Source organism: Lucilia sericata, unplaced genomic scaffold, assembly GCF_015586225.1.
Source record: "Lucilia sericata isolate MDLA Ls3-8-SP2 unplaced genomic scaffold, ASM1558622v1 Contig001006F_arrow, whole genome shotgun sequence".
Taxonomy (NCBI): domain Eukaryota; kingdom Metazoa; phylum Arthropoda; class Insecta; order Diptera; family Calliphoridae; genus Lucilia; species Lucilia sericata.
Window position 1 is genome coordinate 113,913 of NW_023994988.1, and position 20,146 is coordinate 134,058.

Here is a 20,146-nt window from a genome sequence, read left to right on the forward strand (position 1 = left end):
GACCAATATATAAACTATTTATGGTTGATTAATTTTCCCTGTCATAGTTATTACCCAAGGACATCATTTACCTGTCTGAATTATAGTTGAAAGTTGGTAAAAATTTACGATTTGCTATTTGGCTAAATTGTATTTTAAAAAGTAATAAATAATGAGCTCATTTGTATTTTTATTTAATTTTTTATTTCATTTTAATTATTTTCATATAGGGTTTTGTTTTTTTTTTTTTTGCTACATTTTATTTTCTTTTTAATTGTAATTAATTTTCTTTTATTTTTAAACATTTTTATTTTATTTTATTTTATTTTATTTTATTTTTTTTTTTTGTGTTAAGACAACTTTTTTTAAGATCATCAGCTGATTTTCAATTCATGTTTATTTTGTTTTGTTTTTTATTATAATATTATTAATATAAATTACAAAAAATTATTATAAATATTTACAAAAAATTATTTTTTTTATTAACTCAAAAGAAATGCTTGTTTAAAAACAATGAGGAATGTTTTCTTTTTTTTAATTTAATTTTTTTATATATATTTTTTTATTATTATTTAAATGTTTTTATTATTGTATTTATATTAAAGTAAATTGTTTTATGTCTTACATAAAAATTATATTTAAAACTTATTTTATAATTTATATTATTATTATTTTTTTAGAGCTAATTAATGCAAATTTTATTTAAAAATAATAATATTTAATAATAATAATAAAAAAAAACATCTGATTATCAAATTTTATTTTAAATTTTTATATTAAATAGTAAAAAAAAACTTTTTTTTATACAAGGTGCACTTTTTTTACACACACACATTTTTCTTTTTTATTAATTCATACAATTTGTTTAGGCATTTTCCTAAAAAAAAAACAAACAAAAAATAATTATTTTAAAATTACACTTTTTTTAAATTACTTTAGTTTAACTTTTGTGTTTGTGTTGTTTTTTTGTAATTTTTTAATTAAAATTTAATTAATATATATGCATAGAATTATCTATAGGATCGGTTTGGTAAAAGGTTGTTGTGGTTAGAGTAGAAGGAGGTGTTTGTTAAACCGCTGGCCATACCCTGCAAAGAGAGAGAGAGAGGAAAAGAGAATATTTTATTAATAAAAGTCTATTTTATATTTAAAAATATATATAAAGAAAACTTAAAAGCTTTTATTAAAAAGTAGAAATTAAACTTTAAAGTTCAAAAAAGCTTAAAGTTTTATATATAGCCAAAAGTTTTTCAAAAGCTTTTGTTGTTATATGATTCAAAAGTTTAGCACTAATCAAAAGCTTAAAAGCATTCTATAGAAAACCCGAACATTTAAAAACTTTTAATAGTTAAAAGTTATAGTACACCGATAGCTTTAGAATAAAAGCTTTTGAAGAGCGCTAGCTTAAATAATGCTACCTTAAAGTTTATGCATTTCCACTATGAAACTAAAAAAGCTTTTGCTTAAAAAACAATTTGATCTAAACGCAAAAGCTCATAACCATTCAAAAGCTCATCATTGCTTTAAAGCTCATAATAGGATAAAAGCTCATTGTCGCTTAGTTAATCACAACCGTTTTAAAGGTCATAATTGCTTAACAGCTCATAATTGCTTAAATGCTCATAATTGCTTAAAAGCTCATAATTCCTTAAAAGTTCACAATTGCTTAAAAGCTCATAATTGCTTAAAAGCTCATAACTGCTTAAAACCTCATAATTGCTTAAAAGCTCATAATTGCTTAAAAGCTCATAATTGCTCAAAAGCTCATAAATGCTTAAAAGCTCATAATTGCTTAAAAGCTCACAATCGCTTAAAAGCTCATAACCTTTGAAAAGTTTAAAGCTCATACATAAAAGCTCAATAGTTTGAACATTAAGTAAGCCCGTGGTTTTATCACATAAACTTTTAAAGATTGCAAATTTTAAGTAAAGCTTTTAAAAGCTTATATATCTAGTACTACGAAACTACAAAAGCTTTAGCTTTCAAAAGTTTTCTAACAATAAAGCTTTCGCTTTAAAAGAAATCGCGGGCATTATAATTTTGAAATAAAATGAAAATTAACAAACGCTTTCCAAATTTTTAAGCTTTTTATAAAACTTTTTTTCATATAAATATACATTAAAGCAATTAAACATAAATAGTTTACCTACGTTAATAACGATGGATTTGTTTCTGGCTGATACCAGTATTGAGGTACATAACCGCCCATTTGTGGTGGTGGATTATGATGATGTGTTTGCGGATGTGACGCTGCTGGATGAGGTGGTTGTGGTGTCATTTGCGGTGGTTTATGATCAATCCAATGTGGTTTTTGATCCCATGGCGCTTGCGTTGGCGGACTTAATCCCGTTGGTGGAAATTCTAGAAAGAGAAAAGAAGAAATAATAAGATTTATGAGTAAAATTATAAAAAACAATAATTGCTGAATAGCCGCTGAATAAGATTTCTTGCAGCTGAATAGGGAAAATATACAATTAAATTCAATAGTAATAATTTTTAGTTGCTGAATAGCTCAAAAGTTTAGCTGAATTACTTAAAAATCTTATAAATATATAGAGTTTTCATTAAAAGATTAATAATTTCTTAGCTAAATAGAATTTCTTACAGCTGAATATGAAAAACTAGCAGCTGAATTCAGAATAAATGTTAAATAAGTTTTTTAAACATAAAAATGTTTAATAAAATCCATATTTTCATGCAAATAAAGTTGCTGAATACGATTTTTTGTAGCTGAATTGCTTTAATTATAAGCTGAATACAAAAAATGTGCAGCTGAATTCAATAGAAATGTCATATAAGTCTACTAATCATACAAATGATAGCTGAATAGGGTTTTTTGCAGCTGAATATGAAAAATGTTCAGCTGAATTTAATATAAATGTCAAATAAGTTTTCTAATTAAGAAAATTTGTTAATAAAAACCCTTGTTTAATGCAAACAAAGTTGCTGAATAGGATATTTTGTAGCTGAATGACAAAAAAAATTTAGCTGAATTCTCAAAAAAGTATTAAAGGAAACTAAAGACACTAGCTGAATATAAAAATATTGATAGAATTTTAGATTTTCATAGCTGAATAGGATTTCTGGTAGCTGAATATGAAAAATGTTAAGCTTAATTGTTTAAAATTTATAAAATAATTTAGCTGAATAGCTAAAAAGTGTAGCTGAGTACGTTTAATTGTAATTAATGTTTCCAATTAGAGAATTTTTTAGCTGAATTGCTTAAAACTGTTGCAGAATTTAAAAAATTTACTAGTAAATGTATGAATTTATAAAAATACTTTAATTTAAAGCAGTTTTGATATACATAATTTCTGTTAGCTGAATATGTTTTAAGGTAGCTGAATTGCTAAAGAAAGTAGCTTAATACGTTGTATACTTAAATATTTGGATTTTTGACAGAATTTATCTTAGCTGAATTAGATTTTTCGCAGCTGAATTGCTAAAAAGTTTAGCTGAATACGTTTAATTGTAATAAAAAGCTTAAAATAGAGACATTTTTTAGCTGAATTGTCAAAAACTGTAGCTGAATTGAAAAAATTGTCTAGTAAATTTGTGAATTTATAAAAATACTTTGATTTAAAGCAGTTTTGACACAATTTCTCTTAGCTGAATATGTTTTAAAGTAGCTGAATTGCTAAAAACTGTAGCTGAATACGTTGAACTAAAATAAATAGCTTAAAATAGATAATTTTTTTGCTGAATTTGCCAAAACCTTAGCTGAATTGCTAAAATGTGAAGCTGAATACATTGAAACGTAATAAATACCTAAAAATAGAGAATTTTTTAGCTGAATTGCCCAAAACTTTAGATTTATAAAAATTCTTTAATTTTGTGCATTTTTGTGAGAATTTCTCTTAGCTGAATATGATTTAAAGCAGCTGAAATGCAAAAAAGTGTAGCTGAATACGTTAAACTATAATAGATATTTAAAAATACAGAATTTTTTAGCTGAATTTAAAGATTTTAACACAATCTCTCTTAGCTGAATATGTTTAAAGACAGCTGAATTGTCAGAAATTGTTGTATTTATACTGGGACTATAAAAATACTAAAGTTTAGCAACACTTTTAATAGGTTAACTTTAGCTGAATAACAGAATTATAAAGTTGATTAAGAAATTTAATTGATTTGAACAATTTCCCAAAGAAATTTATTAACTGAATTGTTTTTATCAATCACTTAATGATTAATAGTTTAATTGATTATTAGTTGAAAACTTACCGGGTGATAATTCAGATACAGGCGTACTTGAAGGCGTCGGACTATGTCCGGGAGGTAGATAATGTGATGGTGAGCCACTATTTGAACCGCCACCGTTATTACCGCCTAAAAATAGACAATTTATATTAAATAATTAAATAATTATAATGAAATTGTTTTTTTTAATTAATGTTATTTTTAAATCTAAAAGTTAAGGGGGTGGGGGGGAGAGAATCTTCAAACTTACCACTATGCATATTTTGATTGGGACTATGTTGACCAGGATTTGGACCACCACTGCCCAAGGGCATGCCACTACCTTGACCAGGACCCTGGGCGGCTTTCATCATTTTTTTGTACTTTGAGCGACGATTTTGAAACCAGATTTTAACCTGCAATGATAACAAAAACAAAAACACACACTTGTCAGTTACAATTATTATAAACAAAAACAGTAAATATTAAATAATATTTTGCATTAACATAACATGACTTTTCGAAATTAATTTTAACACTTTTATAAGACACAAATAGAGTTATTAATAAGTCACATGGCAAAGAGTGTTGAGGGGGGATTTGGGGCTATTTGTGTGGAAATTAATGGGTCATTTTTCATTTGTGCACAAGAGGTGTGCAAAAACCAAAGCAAAAAATAACGTTTACATAGATTTTAATTGGTTAATATTAATATTATTAAATAGTTTATAATAAACTTAAAAATACTACTAATATACTAAAGAGATAAATGAGTTTGTGTGAAAAAAAAAAAATGTTAAAGAGTGGTTTTGGTCTTATAATTATATAAACTTGTCATGATATTTATTTGATTCCATAACGCTATTTATTTGGCTAATAATGATGATCATGATGTCTAACTACAAATGTTGTGGTTTTCAGTGATCGGTGGTGGCATTTTCATAACTTATAGTTAATTAAAGTTAATTTAATAAGTTTTTAATAGGTTTTAATAAACACTTAGGCATTCTATTAAAAGCTTTATGTTAAAGCTTTTTTTTGCAATTAATTCATTCATGAATTTTTAGTAATTTGAAAACTTCGTTTTAAACTAATTTCGTGTTATGAACAAATTTGTTAAGTAGAAAATTTATTAACAATCTTCTTTTTTATATACAAAATTTATTATGTTTAATGTTAATTTTTACTTAATAAATTTATAAAAAACACGACAGCTGTAATATTATTATTTATCTATAACAACCACTTCATTTAAACTATAGCCGAATTACTTAAAAGTTAACTGAATGATTGTAAATCATTTAAAAAATTTAAATATGAAATACATAAGTCTATAACTCCTCAGCTGAATTAGGTTTGTTGCAGCTGAATTGCTTAAAAGTAAAGCTTTATAATTAGAAAACTTTTCTAGGCTTTCAAATATATAAAATGTTTATGAAATATTTCAATATTTCCTTAGCTGAATTAGGTTTGTTGCAGCTGAATTGCTTTAAACTCAAGCTTAATTGTTTAAGAACATTTCTAAAATTTAAAATATGTTAAATATTTATGAAATATTTCCATATTTCCTTAGCTGAATAAGGTTTGTTGCAGCTGAATTGCTTAAAACTCAAGCTGAATTGTTTAAAAACATTTCTAGGCTTTCAAATATATACAATTTTTATTAAATATTTCAATATTTCCTTAGCTGAATTAGGTTTGTTGTAGCTGAATTGCTTAAAACTCAAGCTGAATTGTTTAAAAACATTTCTAGGCTTTCAAATATATAAAATTTTTATTAAATATTTCAAGATTTCCTTAGCTGAATTAGGTTTCTTGCAGATGAATTGCTTAAAACTCAAGCTGAATTGTTAGAAAACACTTCTATATTAAATTTTTATCAAATAGTTCAATAATTCTTTAGCTGAATTAGGTTTAGTGTAGCTGAATTGTCTAAAAGTAAAGTTGAATCATTAGAAAACACTTCTATATCAATATTTCTTCAGCTGAATTGCTAGAAAATGCCGCTGAATAAGATTTCTTGCTAAAAAATAAAGCTGAATTGTTAGAGAATACTTCTATATTAGATTTTTATTAAATAGTTCAATAATTCTTTAGCTGAATTAGGTTTATTGTGGCTGAATTGTTTAAAAGTAAAGCCGAATCATTAGAAAACACTTCTATAACAATATTTCTTCAGCTGAATTGCTAAAAAATGGCGCTGAATAAGATTTCTTGCAAATGAATAGCATAAATTTGCTGAATTTTAGAAAACATAAGAAGGCTTATAAAAATAGTATTTTTTCAAAAATAATTTAATATTTTCTTAGCTGAATAGAATTTCTTGTAGCTGAATAGCACAAATTTGCAGCTGAATTTATTACAAACATTAAATAAGTTTTAAAGGAAAACAAATTTGTCTATAGAATACCTTTCTGATGCAAATAAAGTTGCTGAATAGGTTTTTTGTAGCTGAATAGCTAAAAATTGTAGCTGAATTATTAGAAAAAGTTAGCAGGATTATAAAAATATAAAATTTTCATAAATAATGTAATATTTTCTTAGCTGAATAGGAATTTTAAAAGCTGAATAGCTTAAAATTGTAGCTGAACTGTTAGATTTCTTAAGCAGGCTTATGGAAACTCAAAATTTTGCTGTATAGCTTAATATTATCTTAGCTGAATAAACTTTTTGGCAGCTGAATTGTTAAAATTTTTAGCTGAATAGCATTTCTAGTAGCTGAATAAGAAAATTGTTCAGCTGAATTGATTAAAAACATTTATAAACAAATAAATTTGTTAATAAAACTTCTTATTTGTTGTAAATAAAGTTGCTGAATAGGTTTTTTTTAAGCTGAATAGCTCAAAATTTTAGCTGAATAGTTCGAAAACATTAGAATACTTATGAGATTATTAAATTTTCATAAATAATTTAGCGTTTTCTTAGCTGAATAATGGTTTTTGCAGCTGAATTGTTAAAATTATTAGCTGAATAGCATTTCTAGTAGCTGAATAAGAAAATTGTTCAGCTGAATTGATTAAAAACTTCGAAAAAGTTTTGTAATCAAACAAATTTGTTAATTAAATACCTTATTTGTTGTAAACAAGTAGCTGAATAGGATTTTTTCCAGCTGAGGCTCACTTTTCAATAAAGCAGGGACAAGTTTGAGACTCATAACCTCCAGAATAGCGAAATGTAGCATTGATCTTTCAATTTGTTTTCATTTAAAGATATTATTCTTTCTAATGAAACTGAAATTAAAACTGGATATTTTACTCATCAAGTTTGCTTTATTTGCATTTAGCTGAATTTACTTTTTATTTCATTATTATTGTAATTATGATTAGAGTTGTTGTTTGTTGTTGTTGTTAAGACAATAACTGACATTTGAAAATAAAAGCCGCTCTTGTTTTATATCTATCATAATAATGATAAAAAATAAATAATAATTTATGCTATTTGCTACTTAAAGCAAAAGTTTGTTATATGCAAAGTATATCTTGTACAAACTTCTTGTTGTGTTAAAGACTTTTTTTTCATATCTAGATTGTTTTGAAAGTTTTTACAGCGAAAGTGGTTTTTTGTTTGAAAAAAAGTAGAAAAAAAAACTAAAAGTGTAGAAAAAAATTATTTATAAAAAAAACAATAAAATAACTTTAAACAACAAATGACTGAACAACTTCATCACAAAATATACACAGTAGCGTTTTTTTCTATTATAAATTATATTTTATAACTGATTTTAATGGCTTCCTGTCATAATAAGAAAAAGTTGTTAATATAAGATTTGTTAGATGATATAAATTTATTTATGAGCTTTGTATTTCAAAAAAGAAACATAACTAGTGGCTGGCTAAAAACAGACTTTATATAACTTTTAATGGGGATTCCCTAGAACATTTCACTTTTTTTTTTTGGTTTATTAATCTGGGAATTGTTTCAAAAATCTATTCTTTCAATAAATTGAATTGAATTATAATTTATTATTTTCAAATTCCCATAAAACAAAACTTTATTAGCATATAAACAAATATTCCCACGTTTTAAACATTAATTTTAGTTTGCAAACTTAACTTAATAACTACACTAATGTGTCATAAACATTTAACACTAGTGTGTTTTTAACTTTTATATATAGATTTTTTTTAAACTTTTTTCAGTTTTCTTATTAAACATAAACACTTGTCATATAAATTAAAACTAAAATTTAGTATTTTATAGGCTTAACTATTACACTATTACTATAACAAATTGCTTATTCAAGCAAAACTAACTTAAAATAATATTGGCTAATATGTTTAGCAAAGAAAAAAAAGTTGTTAACACACAAATTTTTAAACAACTTTGTAGTTGGCCATTTACTTATATGGCCCAAAAATAAACAGTAAACTGCATGTATAGACTTTATAAAGCAATCAAGTGCAATGTTTTTATTAATTAATTATGATTTCTAACACCAAAACTAATTAATATAGCTATTCAGCTAGCTGAATACAAATAAAAATATATTAAAAACGTAAATAATTAAAGTTTTAACAAATTTTCAATGAAATAATATTATTCAGCTAGCTGAATAGAAGAAAAACTTAGAAAATCAAAAAGAAATTTTTTATAATTTTTTAAAGAAATTTTGTAATTCAGCTAGCTGAATAAGTGAAAAAAATCTAAATTTTGCTTAATTAAGCAATTTTTTAGGAGTTTTTGTTTAATTCAGCTAGCTGAATTAGATTTTTATTACACACATAAACTAAAAATTTTCTTTTTTAGTATATAAGAAAAGTTTTTGCTTTATTCAGCTAGCTGAATTTGATATTTATTAAACAAATTGTTTAAAAAATTATGTATTGTTAAACTATAAGTAATTTTTGTTTAATTCAGCAAGCTGAATTAGATTTTTTATTATACAAATAACCTTAAAAGTTTAATTTTATGTAATTACGAATGATTAGCTGAATTACATAAAAATCTAATTCAGCTAGCTGAATTACATAAAATTAGACTTTTAAGCAACAAAATAGCTAAAAAATTATATTTTGTGAAATTAAAAAAGAAATTTGTCCAATTTAGCTAGCTGAATTTGGTTATTAATAAAGAATTTGTCAAAAATTTACATTTTCTACAATCTTGACCGGATTTTATGGAATTCAGCTAGCTGAATTAGATTTTTATTTAAGGAATAACCTTAAAAGTTCAATATTATGAAATTATGAATGAATTTTATGTAATTCAGCTAGCTGAATTAGACTTTTATGAAACAAATTGGTTAAAAAAAATAAATTTTATGAAATTATAAAAGAAATTTGTTGAATTCAGCTAGCTGAATTTGTTTATTAATAAAGAATTTTTCAAAAATTTACATTGTCTACAATCTTGACTCGATTTTGTGGAACTAAGCTTGCTGAATTTGATTTTTATTAAAGAAATCACCTTAAAAGTTCAATATTATGAAATTATGAATGAATTTTACGTAATTCAGCTAGCTGAATTAGACTTTTATGAAACAAATTGGTTAAAAAATTAAATTTTATGAAATTACAAAAGAATTCAGCTAGCTGAATTTGATTATTATTAAATAAATTTGTGAAAAATTTACACTTTATACAATCTTGACACGATTTTGTGGAATTCAGCTAGCTGAATTAGACTTTATGAATAGGAATTTATTCAATTCAGCTAGCTGAATTTGATTATTATTAAAGAAATTCCATTAAAAATTAGATTTTCTACAATCTTGACACGATTTAAAGTAATTCAGCTAGGTGAATTAGACATTTATTAAACAAGTTCACTTAAAAATTATATTTCCATAAATTATTAATGAAATTTGTTCAATTCAGCTAGCTGAATGTGATTATTATAAAAGAAATTTCATTAAAAATTACATTTTCTACAATCTTGACACGATTTAAAGTAATTCAGCTAGCTGAATTACGTTATTTCTTTTCATAATATTAAAATTTCAATATTTCTTTGTTTTTATAGCATTTGATGTTTATTCAGCTAGCTGAATTGTAAAAAATTTAATAAAATATCAACTTTTTTGTAGTAAACTATATACCAGCCTTTGGTTGCTCTTATTCAGCTAGCTGATTTAACTTAATTATACTTTTTTCAATTAATTCTAAAATCATCTCTAACTAACTTAATTGCTTTTATTGAAAGTAATAAAATTGAAAACATCTGTTTTATTTAGCTTTCAATTTAAACTTCTACAATCAATAGAGCATAACATTTGTTGGAAATGTTTTCGACTGCAAACCCTTTTGTAGACATTTTAAATCATATGTTTATATGAACGGAAAGTAAAAGTGTATTAAAATTTACAAAGCCCGCATATTGACAAATATGTCAATAATATGTCATTTGTTAAAAAGAAAACGAAAAAAAAACAACAAAAACACTTTCAATTGTAAGTATCAATCAACTGAAATACAAAGTTAAGAGAAAATTAGCATATCTGCAACAATAACATCCTTTTTAACCTACTTTTTTGCTGCTGTTGGCTGGCTGTTTGGCTTTTGTTGTTTGACCAACAATTTAGAAGGAATGAAGAGAGAGAAAAAAAAGCTTGTTTTCCGACTTGATCACTCACTTCCTTAACATGTCAGTTGTTATAATTTATGTTGGTTTTTTCCTCTCGCTTTATTGTTGTTTCGGTTACTAGAGCTTTGTTGTTGTTGTTGTAGATGTTGCTTAACAGATTACAGACATTTATGACAGGTCTTAAGACAAGACTTGCAAGTGTTTTTATTGTTTATTATTATTATTATTTTTTTTTGTTTGCATTCATTCTCTTACTAGTTTATAAATTATGTTTAGATCTCAGGGGTATTTAAAGTGTAAAATACATTAAAAGAAGCTTTAATGTGTCATATAGTTTTTTACTGTTTACCAAGTAAAGTTGTTTTTCTTTATACTTTGTTAGATTTTAGCTTTAAAATTTGCTATTCAGCTAGCTGAATTGGTTAAAAGTAAGCAAAATATTTTAATTAAGCTTTTCTTATTCATTGATGTTATTGTTTAGCTGTATTCAGCTAGCTGAATTGTATAATTTCTTAGCTGAATACGTTAAAATTAAACAAAATATTTAAATAAGACTTATTTTAGCACTGTAATGCCAAATATAACGTTATTCAGCTAGCTGAATTAAACATTTTTGCTGTAAATATAAAGATTTTGTAGTAAACTTTTCTAATTAAATGATATTTTTGTTATTCAGCTAGCTGAATTGTCATATTTCATTGTAAAACTCTTGAAAATTGCTTAATTTAACAAAAAGTTTAATTTTTCTAGTAACAAATTGTAGTTTTTTCTTATTCAGCTAGCTGAATTATATATTAAAGCTTAAAAACACTTAAATAAATCATTATTTGTTTTATACTATACAATTTTTCGCTATTCAGCTAGCTGAATTATATTATTAGGTATTATAGCTGCTGAAAATTTAGACAATTCAGCAAAAAATCTTATTTAAAGTAAATTTCTTAGGTTCTTGGCTTTATTCAGCTAGCTGAATTAAACAATTTTTGTTAAAATACATAGATTTAGCTGTAAAATTTATAAAAATATATTTTTTTAGCTAATATGTTTACTAAAAGTCTAATTCAGCTAGCTGAATTGCTAGATTTTGAAACTAACAACAAAATAATTAATGTTTAAATAGTTTTTTTACACAAAAAACGCTATTCAGCTAGCTGAATTGTTGAAAAAATTAAAAAAAAAAGAAACTTTAAAGTAGGCTTTGACAGTTTAGGGCCAAAACTTGTAATTCAGCTAGCTGAATAATAAAATTTTTTGTAAATTCTGTTTAAAAAATGTTAAAAAAAAATTGTTTAAAATTTAATTTAAAAACGAAAGTTTTAAGTAAATTTTCTGAAATAAATTTTAAAAATTTTTAATTGTTTTTAAAGTACAAATCTTGTTTTATGTTTTCGCTTATAAAACCAACAACAATTGCATTTACAAACAATGTATATTTGTAGCAGCAACAACATGTTGTCGGTGTTTCTTTGTAAGCAACAAAACTTAAAAAAATTGTTTTTAAAATACCAGTGCAAAATTTACAACAACAGCAAAAGAAAAATGTTAAGCTGCTTGTTGCAAAAAGAATTTATGAATGAAAACTTTTAACAAGAGTTTTGAATCTTTTCAATAAACAACCAACAGCAGCAGCAACAACAACAAGCAGAGCAGAGCGGCTTTTGTGTTGCACATAGTTTTGGGGCTCGTTAAAATTGCCAACAAACGGAAGACGTTCAAACAGGTTAAAAGGGTATTTTCTCTTTAGATCAATTTCAAACAACAGCCCGGGGAAACAAATAATTCTCATTAATACTGACTGTAAGCACACACAGTGCAACTATTTTTGTGGTAACATGTTGTCTATTTTCCAGCGTTTAAGCCATAAATTTATTAACAACTTTTTTGAAAATTTTAACTATTTGGCTTTTCTTCTTCAGTATGTTTTCCCTTCCTTCTTTCTGGCTCAAAATACCAAAAATTGTTTATAACTATTGTTTTGGGTTTTTGACTATGGAAAATAAGGCGTTGTTAGTCGTCTATTAACTATAGTAACTATGGCTTTTGGTAAATATTTGTTAAAGCTTATTTTTATTTCAATTTTGGTAACAAATATTAATGTGGTGTATGGCTGCATGGTACGTTGGTTAAATGAATGATGTATGCTTTTTGTTCAGTTTTGCATACAAAGGAGACATAAGTTTATCGCATATTTAAAGGAATGCATTCGTGCCTTATAAACAAACCTCAAGAATATTACAATTTCTTCCACGTAAGCCTTTGGCGTGTTAAAGTATTTCTCATACAGAGAGTTAAAACTATAACTCGTTCGCATCCCCCAATAACTAGTTACAGTACTAGTTCTGTATCAACACTCTTCTCTCTAAAGCAAAGATGCACAAAAAGCACTCTTATGAGCTTCTCTTGCTTTCACGCTTATTTGTCACTCTCTGCCTCTACTTGCTCTAAAACAAAAGCTACATAGAGTAAATTAGTTCTATGATTTCTCCCTGACTTTAACTGCTAACCTGGAGCCACTAAATCGGTTTCAAGTTAAAGAATACATTATTTTACCCCACCTGCTTATCATCATCATTCTTTTTAACAAAACCAAATACAATTCTTACATAAAACATGTACTCGTATAACAAATAAAGTCATTATGCATTTAGCATAAATTCCTCTCACAAAAATAAAATACTTAAAACAAGAAAATGATTTACAGTCTTAGTGGCGCTTGAGAAATATTACAAAATAATTTATTTCTTTTACAGAAGATCTTTTCCTTTACCTCAAATAGTTAAGAATGCATTAAAAACAAAGATAAGTGTTAAACTAAGAGGTCTTTTGCAGAAAAAGATTTGCAAAAGATTTTCAACTAAATAAAGTGGAAATTTTAGCTTCAACGACAGAGAATTATGCAATTCGAAAGGATATTTTTCTTAAGAGAGAAATACTGAGAGATCTTTGTGGTCATCAAGTTTAGATCAACGATTCATAGTTCAGTTCTAGTTCAATTCCAGTTCAATTCTATATCAGTTCTAGTTCAATTCTAGTTCAGTTCTAGTTCAGTTCTAGTTCAGTTCTAGTTCAGTTCTAGTTCAGTTCTAGTTCAGTTCTAGTTCAGTTCTAGTTCAGTTCTAGTTCAGTTCTAGTTCAGTTCTAGTTCAGTTCTAATTCAGTTCTAGTTCTGTTCTAGTTCTGTTCTAGTTCTGTTCTAGTTCTGTTCTAGTTCTGTTCTAGTTCTGTTCTAGTTCTGTTCTAGTTCTGTTCTAGTTCTGTTCTAGTTCTGTTCTAGTTCTGTTCTAGTTCTGTTCTAGTTCTGTTCTAGTTCTGTTCTAGTTCTGTTCTAGTTCTGTTCTAGTTCTGTTCTAGTTCTAGTTCTGTTCTAGTTCTGTTCTAGTTCTGTTCTAGTTCTAGTTCTGTTCTAGTTCTGTTCTAGTTCTGTTCTAGTTCTGTTCTAGTTCTGTTCTAGTTCTGTTCTAGTTCTGTTCTAGTTCTGTTCTAGTTCTGTTCTAGTTCTGTTCTAGTTCTGTTCTAGTTCTGTTCTAGTTCTGTTCTAGTTCTGTTCTAGTTCTGTTCTAGTTCTGTTCTAGTTCTGTTCTAGTTCTATTCTAGTTCTATTCTAGTTCTATTCTAGTTCTGTTCTAGTTCTGTTCTGTTCTGTTCTAGTTCTGTTCTAGTTCTGTTCTAGTTCTGTTCTAGTTCTGTTCTAGTTCTGTTCTAGTTCTGTTCTAGTTCTGTCCTAGTTCTGTACTAGTTCTGTTCTAGTTCTGTTCGAGTTCTGTTCTAGTTCTGTTCTAGTTCTGTTCTAGTTCCGTTCTAGTTCTGTTCTAGTTCTGTTCTAGTTCTGTTAAAGTTCTGTTCTAGTTCAGTTCTAGTTCTGTTCCAGTTCTGTTCTAGTTCTGTTCTGTTCTAGTTCTGTTCTAGTTCTGTTCTAGTTGTGTTCTAGTTGTGTTCTAGTTCTGTTCTAGTTCTGTTCTAGTTCTGTTCTAGTTCTGTTCTAGTTCTGTTCTAGTTCTGTTCTAGTTCTGTTCTAGTTCTGTTCTAGTTCTGTTCTAGTTCTGTTCTAGTTCTGTTCAAGTTCTGTTCTAGTTCTGTTCTAGTTCTGTTCTAGTTCTGTTCTAGTTCTGTTCTAGTTCTGTTCTAGTTCTGTTCTAGTTCTGATCTAGTTCTGTTCTAGTTCTGTTCTAGTTCTGTTCTAGTTCTGTTCTAATTCTGTTCTAGTTCTGTTCTAGTTCTGTTCTAGTTCTGTTCTAGTTCTGATCTAGTTCTGTTCTAGTTCTGTTCTAGTTCTGTTCTAGTTCTGTTCTAATTCTGTTCTAGTTCTGTTCTAGTTCTGTTCTAGTTCTGTTCTAGTTCTGTTCTAGTTCTGTTCTAGTTCTGTTCTAGTTCTGTTCTAGTTCTGTTCTAGTTCTGTTCTAGTTCTGTTCTAGTTCTGTTCTAGTTCTGTTCTAGTTCTGTTCAAGTTCTGTTCTAGTTCTGTTCTAGTTCTGTTCTAGTTCTGTTCTAGTTCTGTTCTAGTTCTGTTCTAGTTCTGTTCTAGTTCTGATCTAGTTCTGTTCTAGTTCTGTTCTAGTTCTGTTCTAGTTCTGTTCTAATTCTGTTCTAGTTCTGTTCTAGTTCTGTTCTAGTTCTGTTCTAGTTCTGATCTAGTTCTGTTCTAGTTCTGTTCTAGTTCTGTTCTAGTTCTGTTCTAATTCTGTTCTAGTTCTGTTCTAGTTCTGTTCTAGTTCTGTTCTAGTTCTGTTCTAGTTCTGTTCTAGTTCTGTTCTAGTTCTGTTCTAGTTCTGTTCTAGTTCTGTTCTAGTTCTGTTCTAGTTCTGTTCTAGTTCTGTTCTAGTTCTGTTCTAGTTCTGTTCTAGTTCTGTTCTAGTTCTGTTCTAGTTCTGTTCTAGTTCTGTTCTAGTTCTGTTCTAGTTCTGTTCTAGTTCTGTTCTAGTTCTGTTCTAGTTCTGTTCTAGTTCTGTTCTAGTTCTGTTCTAGTTCTGTTCTAGTTCTGTTCTAGTTCTGTTCTAGTTCTATTCTAGTTTTGTTCTAGATCTGTTCTAGTTTTAGTCCGATTCTACTTAAAATTTTGTTTTTTTGTATTTTATTTTTTTATCAAAAATTTCCTGTAGTGTACTTCTGAAAACTCTTATACCTCCGATTACAGTTTCTATACACAAAAAACAAAAAAACATAAAAAAAATATTTTCCAACAATTTTCATTTAAAACCAGTTTAATATGAAATTTTTAACAATTCATTAAACACATGGTTAACAAGATTTTATAACAGATTTTAATCGCACCTGAGATCGAAGTCTTGAAAGGATACAACAACAGCAACAACAAAAACTAAAGCTTAATTTACACTTAATGGTATTTGTTTTACTAACACAGTCGGCAGTGCTGAAATGTAAAATCGAAAAGATTTCACTGAAGAATTCTCTTTTCTAGGATTAAGTGTGAAAATACTTTTGACTATAGTATAGTCAACTGTTTTAACTATAGTATAGTATGATCTTGACTATAGTATAGTAAGTAGTCTTGAGATTGACACCCTTAAAACTGCCGGGTTAGGAAATTAGAGAGCAAGTTGCCAATGTAAAAAAACATACACATATTAAATTGTCATTTAGTATCAAATGTTGATAGTTGTTAAAGTATTTATTTAATCCAAAAAAATGATCGTTAAATAATGGAGAAACAAACATTTAACAAAAATTATTAAAACAACGTTTTAGAAGAATTTGGCGGGAACTTTTAAAATTAATGTTCAAGAAGATTAAACTTAAAAATCTGGCCAAATAAACAATAATGGTGGGAATTTTTAGAAAAAGGAGATAAAGTCCTGTCAATTTTAATTATAAATTAAAAAAGATTTTGTATAATTTTGTGTGCAAATTTTGCTGGTTTTTATTTTTTTAAATTTCCCACAGAATTTATTAGAGTTTTTTTTTTTCAAACTGAATAATTGATTATTATTTCTTAATAATTTAGTGGTTTTGGTGTGTGAATAATAAACAAAAACTATTACTTTTTTTTCTAAACTTAATAATAAAAAGCTTATGATGGGAAAATTCTAAATAAATTGTTTAAAATATTAACAAAAAAACAACTAAAACCCCGATACCAGAAGGAAATCAATGAAGCTTGAAATTTATAGCAAATCACTGACAATCTAAGTTTAATTTCTGTTTTTTTTAAAGTTCACTGTCAATGTTTTGTTTTAATTATATTTTATTTAAGTTTAAACTTTTTGTTATTTTATTTAAACACTTTTTAACAAAAACAAAAAAAATACACAATTTTACTTTTTTTGTGATTTTCCATTTGGCAAATGGTTACGCAAGACCTGCCAAGTGGAAAATTTGTTTTCAATGCCATGAAGTTTTTTTGTAATAAAAAAACACAAATATATTTCTTTTTGCAATTTGTTTTTTTATGTTTTTAAAATCCATAACAATTTCATAAAAATTTCTTAAAAATCCAAGATTTAAATCTTAAATGTTTTTACTAAAACATGTTTTTTTTTCTGTTCAATGAAATTTTTATGATTGCAACATTTTACGAAAAAAAAGACTTTAAACACGTGCTAGTTTTAAAACGATTTTATGAATGATCACTTGATTTTGTTGTCTGTCTGTCTTGACTACATTTTGTAACCATTAAGACGTGATCTGCTGCCCCTGTCCACTTTAAGACACTTGTTAAAAGCCAAATAGCAAATTGTTAAAGAGTTACGCTTTACTACAGCAAAAAACTAAAACTTTTAAAGAAAAGTTTATTCGATTAATCGAATAACATCTCTTAAACTGTCTAGCCAACATTATAGACCCGTTTGACGCACGATTCAAAAGACCTTTATATAAGATAATACTGATGGGCCCCTAGATCATTCTAAAGTTTTCAGAAAATACAAATCAAACAACAACATATAACAAAAATAAATATTTAATCGAATACTCTTCTCAAATACCTTTCAAAACAATCACTCTAAAAGCTGATGTTATTAAAATACATCCACTTTCAAACTAAACTTGAGGTTTGCGTTTTTGTCATAATTTCAGTTACACTTGCATTTCATAGATGCTGATGATGATGAACAACTTTTAAGCGACAAGATCATAAATCATAAAATTCTGTTTAGATTAAATTTTTTTTTATAAAAAGGAGAAAAAAATCAACCGGCATAAATTAAATATCACAAAGTTAAAATCTTAAACGAAAAAGAAAATATTATATAGTGATTGCATTTTGATAAGTTTTTATACCCTGCAGTAAAAAATTGGGAGAACTATGGATTTGGTCATTAAGTAGATCTGATAAGATACAATGATTAGTTCTAGTACAGTTCTAGTACAGTTCTAGTTCAGTTCTAGTTCAGTTCTAGTTTAGTTCTAGTTTAGTTCTAGTTCAGTTCTAGTTCAGTTCTAGTTCAGTTCTAGTTCAGTTCTTGCTCAGTTCTAGTTCAGTTCTAGTTCAGTTTTAGTTCTGTTCTAGTTCAGTTCTAGTTCAGTTCTAGTTCAGTTCTAGTTCAGTCTAGTTCAGTTCTAGTTCAGTTCTAGTTCAGTTCTAGTTCAGTCTAGTTCAGTTCTAGTTCAGTTCTAGTTCAGTTCTAGTTCAGTTCTAGTTCAGTTCTAGTTCAGTTCTAGTTCAGTTCTAGTTCAGTTCTAGTTCAGTTCTAGTTCAGTTCTAGTTCTAGTTCGTTCTAGTTCAGTTCTAGTTCAGTTCTAGTTCAGTTCTAGTTCAGTTCTAGTTCAGTTCTAGTTCAGTTCTAGTTCAGTTCTAGTTCAGTTCTAGTTCAGTTCTAGTTCAGTTCTAGTTCAGTTCTAGTTCAGTTCTAGTTCAGTTCTAGTTCAGTTCTAGTTCAGTTCTAGTTCAGTTCTAGTTCAGTTCTAGTTCAGTTCTAGTTCAGTTTCTAGTTCAGTTCTAGTTCAGTTCTAGTTCAGTTCTAGTTCAGTTCTAGTTCAGTTCTAGTTCAGTTCTAGTTCAGTTCTAGTTCAGTTCTAGTTCAGTTCTAGTTCAGTTCTAGTTCAGTTCTAGTTCAGTTCTAGTTCAGTTCTAGTTCAGTTCTAGTTCAGTTCTAGTTCAGTTCTAGTTCAGTTCTAGTTCAGTTCTAGTTCAGTTCTAGTTCAGTTCTAGTTCAGTTCTAGTTCAGTTCTAGTTCAGTTCTAGTTCAGTTCTAGTTCAGTTCTAGTTCAGTTCAGTTCTAGTTCAGTTCTAGTTCAGTTCTAGTTCAGTTCTAGTTCAGTTCTAGTTCAGTTCTAGTTCAGTTCTAGTTCAGTTCTAGTTCAGTTCTAGTTCAGTTCTAGTTCAGTTCTAGTTCAGTTCTAGTTCAGTTCTAGTTCAGTTCTAGTTCAGTTCTAGTTCAGTTCTAGTTCAGTTCTAGTTCAGTTCTAGTTCAGTTCTAGTCAGTTCTAGTTCAGTTCTAGTTCAGTTCTAGTTCAGTTCTAGTTCAGTTCTAGTTCAGTTCTAGTTCAGTTCTAGTTCAGTTCTAGTTCAGTTCTAGTTCAGTTCTAGTTCAGTTCTAGTTCAGTTCTAGTTCAGTTCTATTTCAGTTCTAGTTCAGTTCTAGTTCAGTTCTAGTTCAGTTCTAGTTCAGTTCTAGTTCAGTTCTAGTTCAGTTCTAGTTCAGTTCTAGTTCAGTTCTAGTTCAGTTCTAGTTCAGTTCTAGTTCAGTTCTAGTTCAGTTCTAGTTCAGTTCAGTTCTAGTTCAGTTCTAGTTCAGTTCTAGTTCAGTTCTAGTTCAGTTCTAGTTCAGTTCTAGTTCAGTTCAAATCAGTTTAAATTCGGTTCTATTCAGTAAAGTTTTACCTATAGCCTGGACAAAAGTCTTGACTATAGCCTATAGTCCAGGCTTGACTATAGTCTGGACTAAAGTCTTGACTATAGCCTCGACTAAAGTCTTAACTATAGTCTGGGCTAACGTCTTGACTACAGTTTGAACTAAAGTCTTGACTACAGTTTGAACTAAAGTCTTGACTATAGTCAGGACTAAAGTCTAGACTAAGTTTTGTCTATTGTCTGGACTAAAGTATTTAATATACACTAAGCTATAGCACTAACTAAAATCTAGTCTATAATTTAGTCAATAGACTCGATTATAGCCTAATACCTAGTCTACAGTCTGATCAATAGTCTAGTATGTAGTCTTAAACGTCAATAAAGCTTATAAGCTCTTTTGATTATAGTCCATTGTCGGGTAAATAACATTCGTCGACAACCGACTACAACTTACGTACTTCTTCAGTTAAAGATTGCATGTAACAGTCATGTACCAGAGAAGTAGTAAGATCATGCGCAACTATAACATCTTGTATGTTATAGCGCGCGGATGCTGAATATATTGCCTGGCGGAGGTTTTTTTTCGTTTTGCACACACACATTCGTTTGTATACAAATACATATTAAGTGAATGTTAAGTGCGCTAAGTAAGTAAGTGAGTGAGTGGTATTTAATATTACTAAACATATTTTGACTACTCGTGTTAAGCGAGCATAATAA

The 20,146-nt window shown here is 27.4% G+C and overlaps 1 protein-coding gene across 1 annotated transcript in view; it reads right to left on the reverse strand.

The window, feature by feature from the left end:
- Positions 1 to 854: 854 nt before the first annotated feature.
- Positions 855 to 20,146, reverse strand: part of LOC119609566 (homeotic protein distal-less) — a 62,949-nt gene continuing 43,657 nt past the window's right edge. The window contains exons 3-6 of the mRNA XM_037964410.1: positions 4,430 to 4,574; positions 4,204 to 4,308; positions 2,126 to 2,340; positions 855 to 1,067 (exon numbers count right to left, since the gene is read on the reverse strand). Of these exons, the coding sequence (XP_037820338.1) occupies positions 2,126 to 2,340; positions 4,204 to 4,308; positions 4,430 to 4,574 (465 nt within the window). The 3' untranslated portion in view covers positions 855 to 1,067. The remainder of the gene's footprint in view (positions 1,068 to 2,125; positions 2,341 to 4,203; positions 4,309 to 4,429; positions 4,575 to 20,146) is intronic.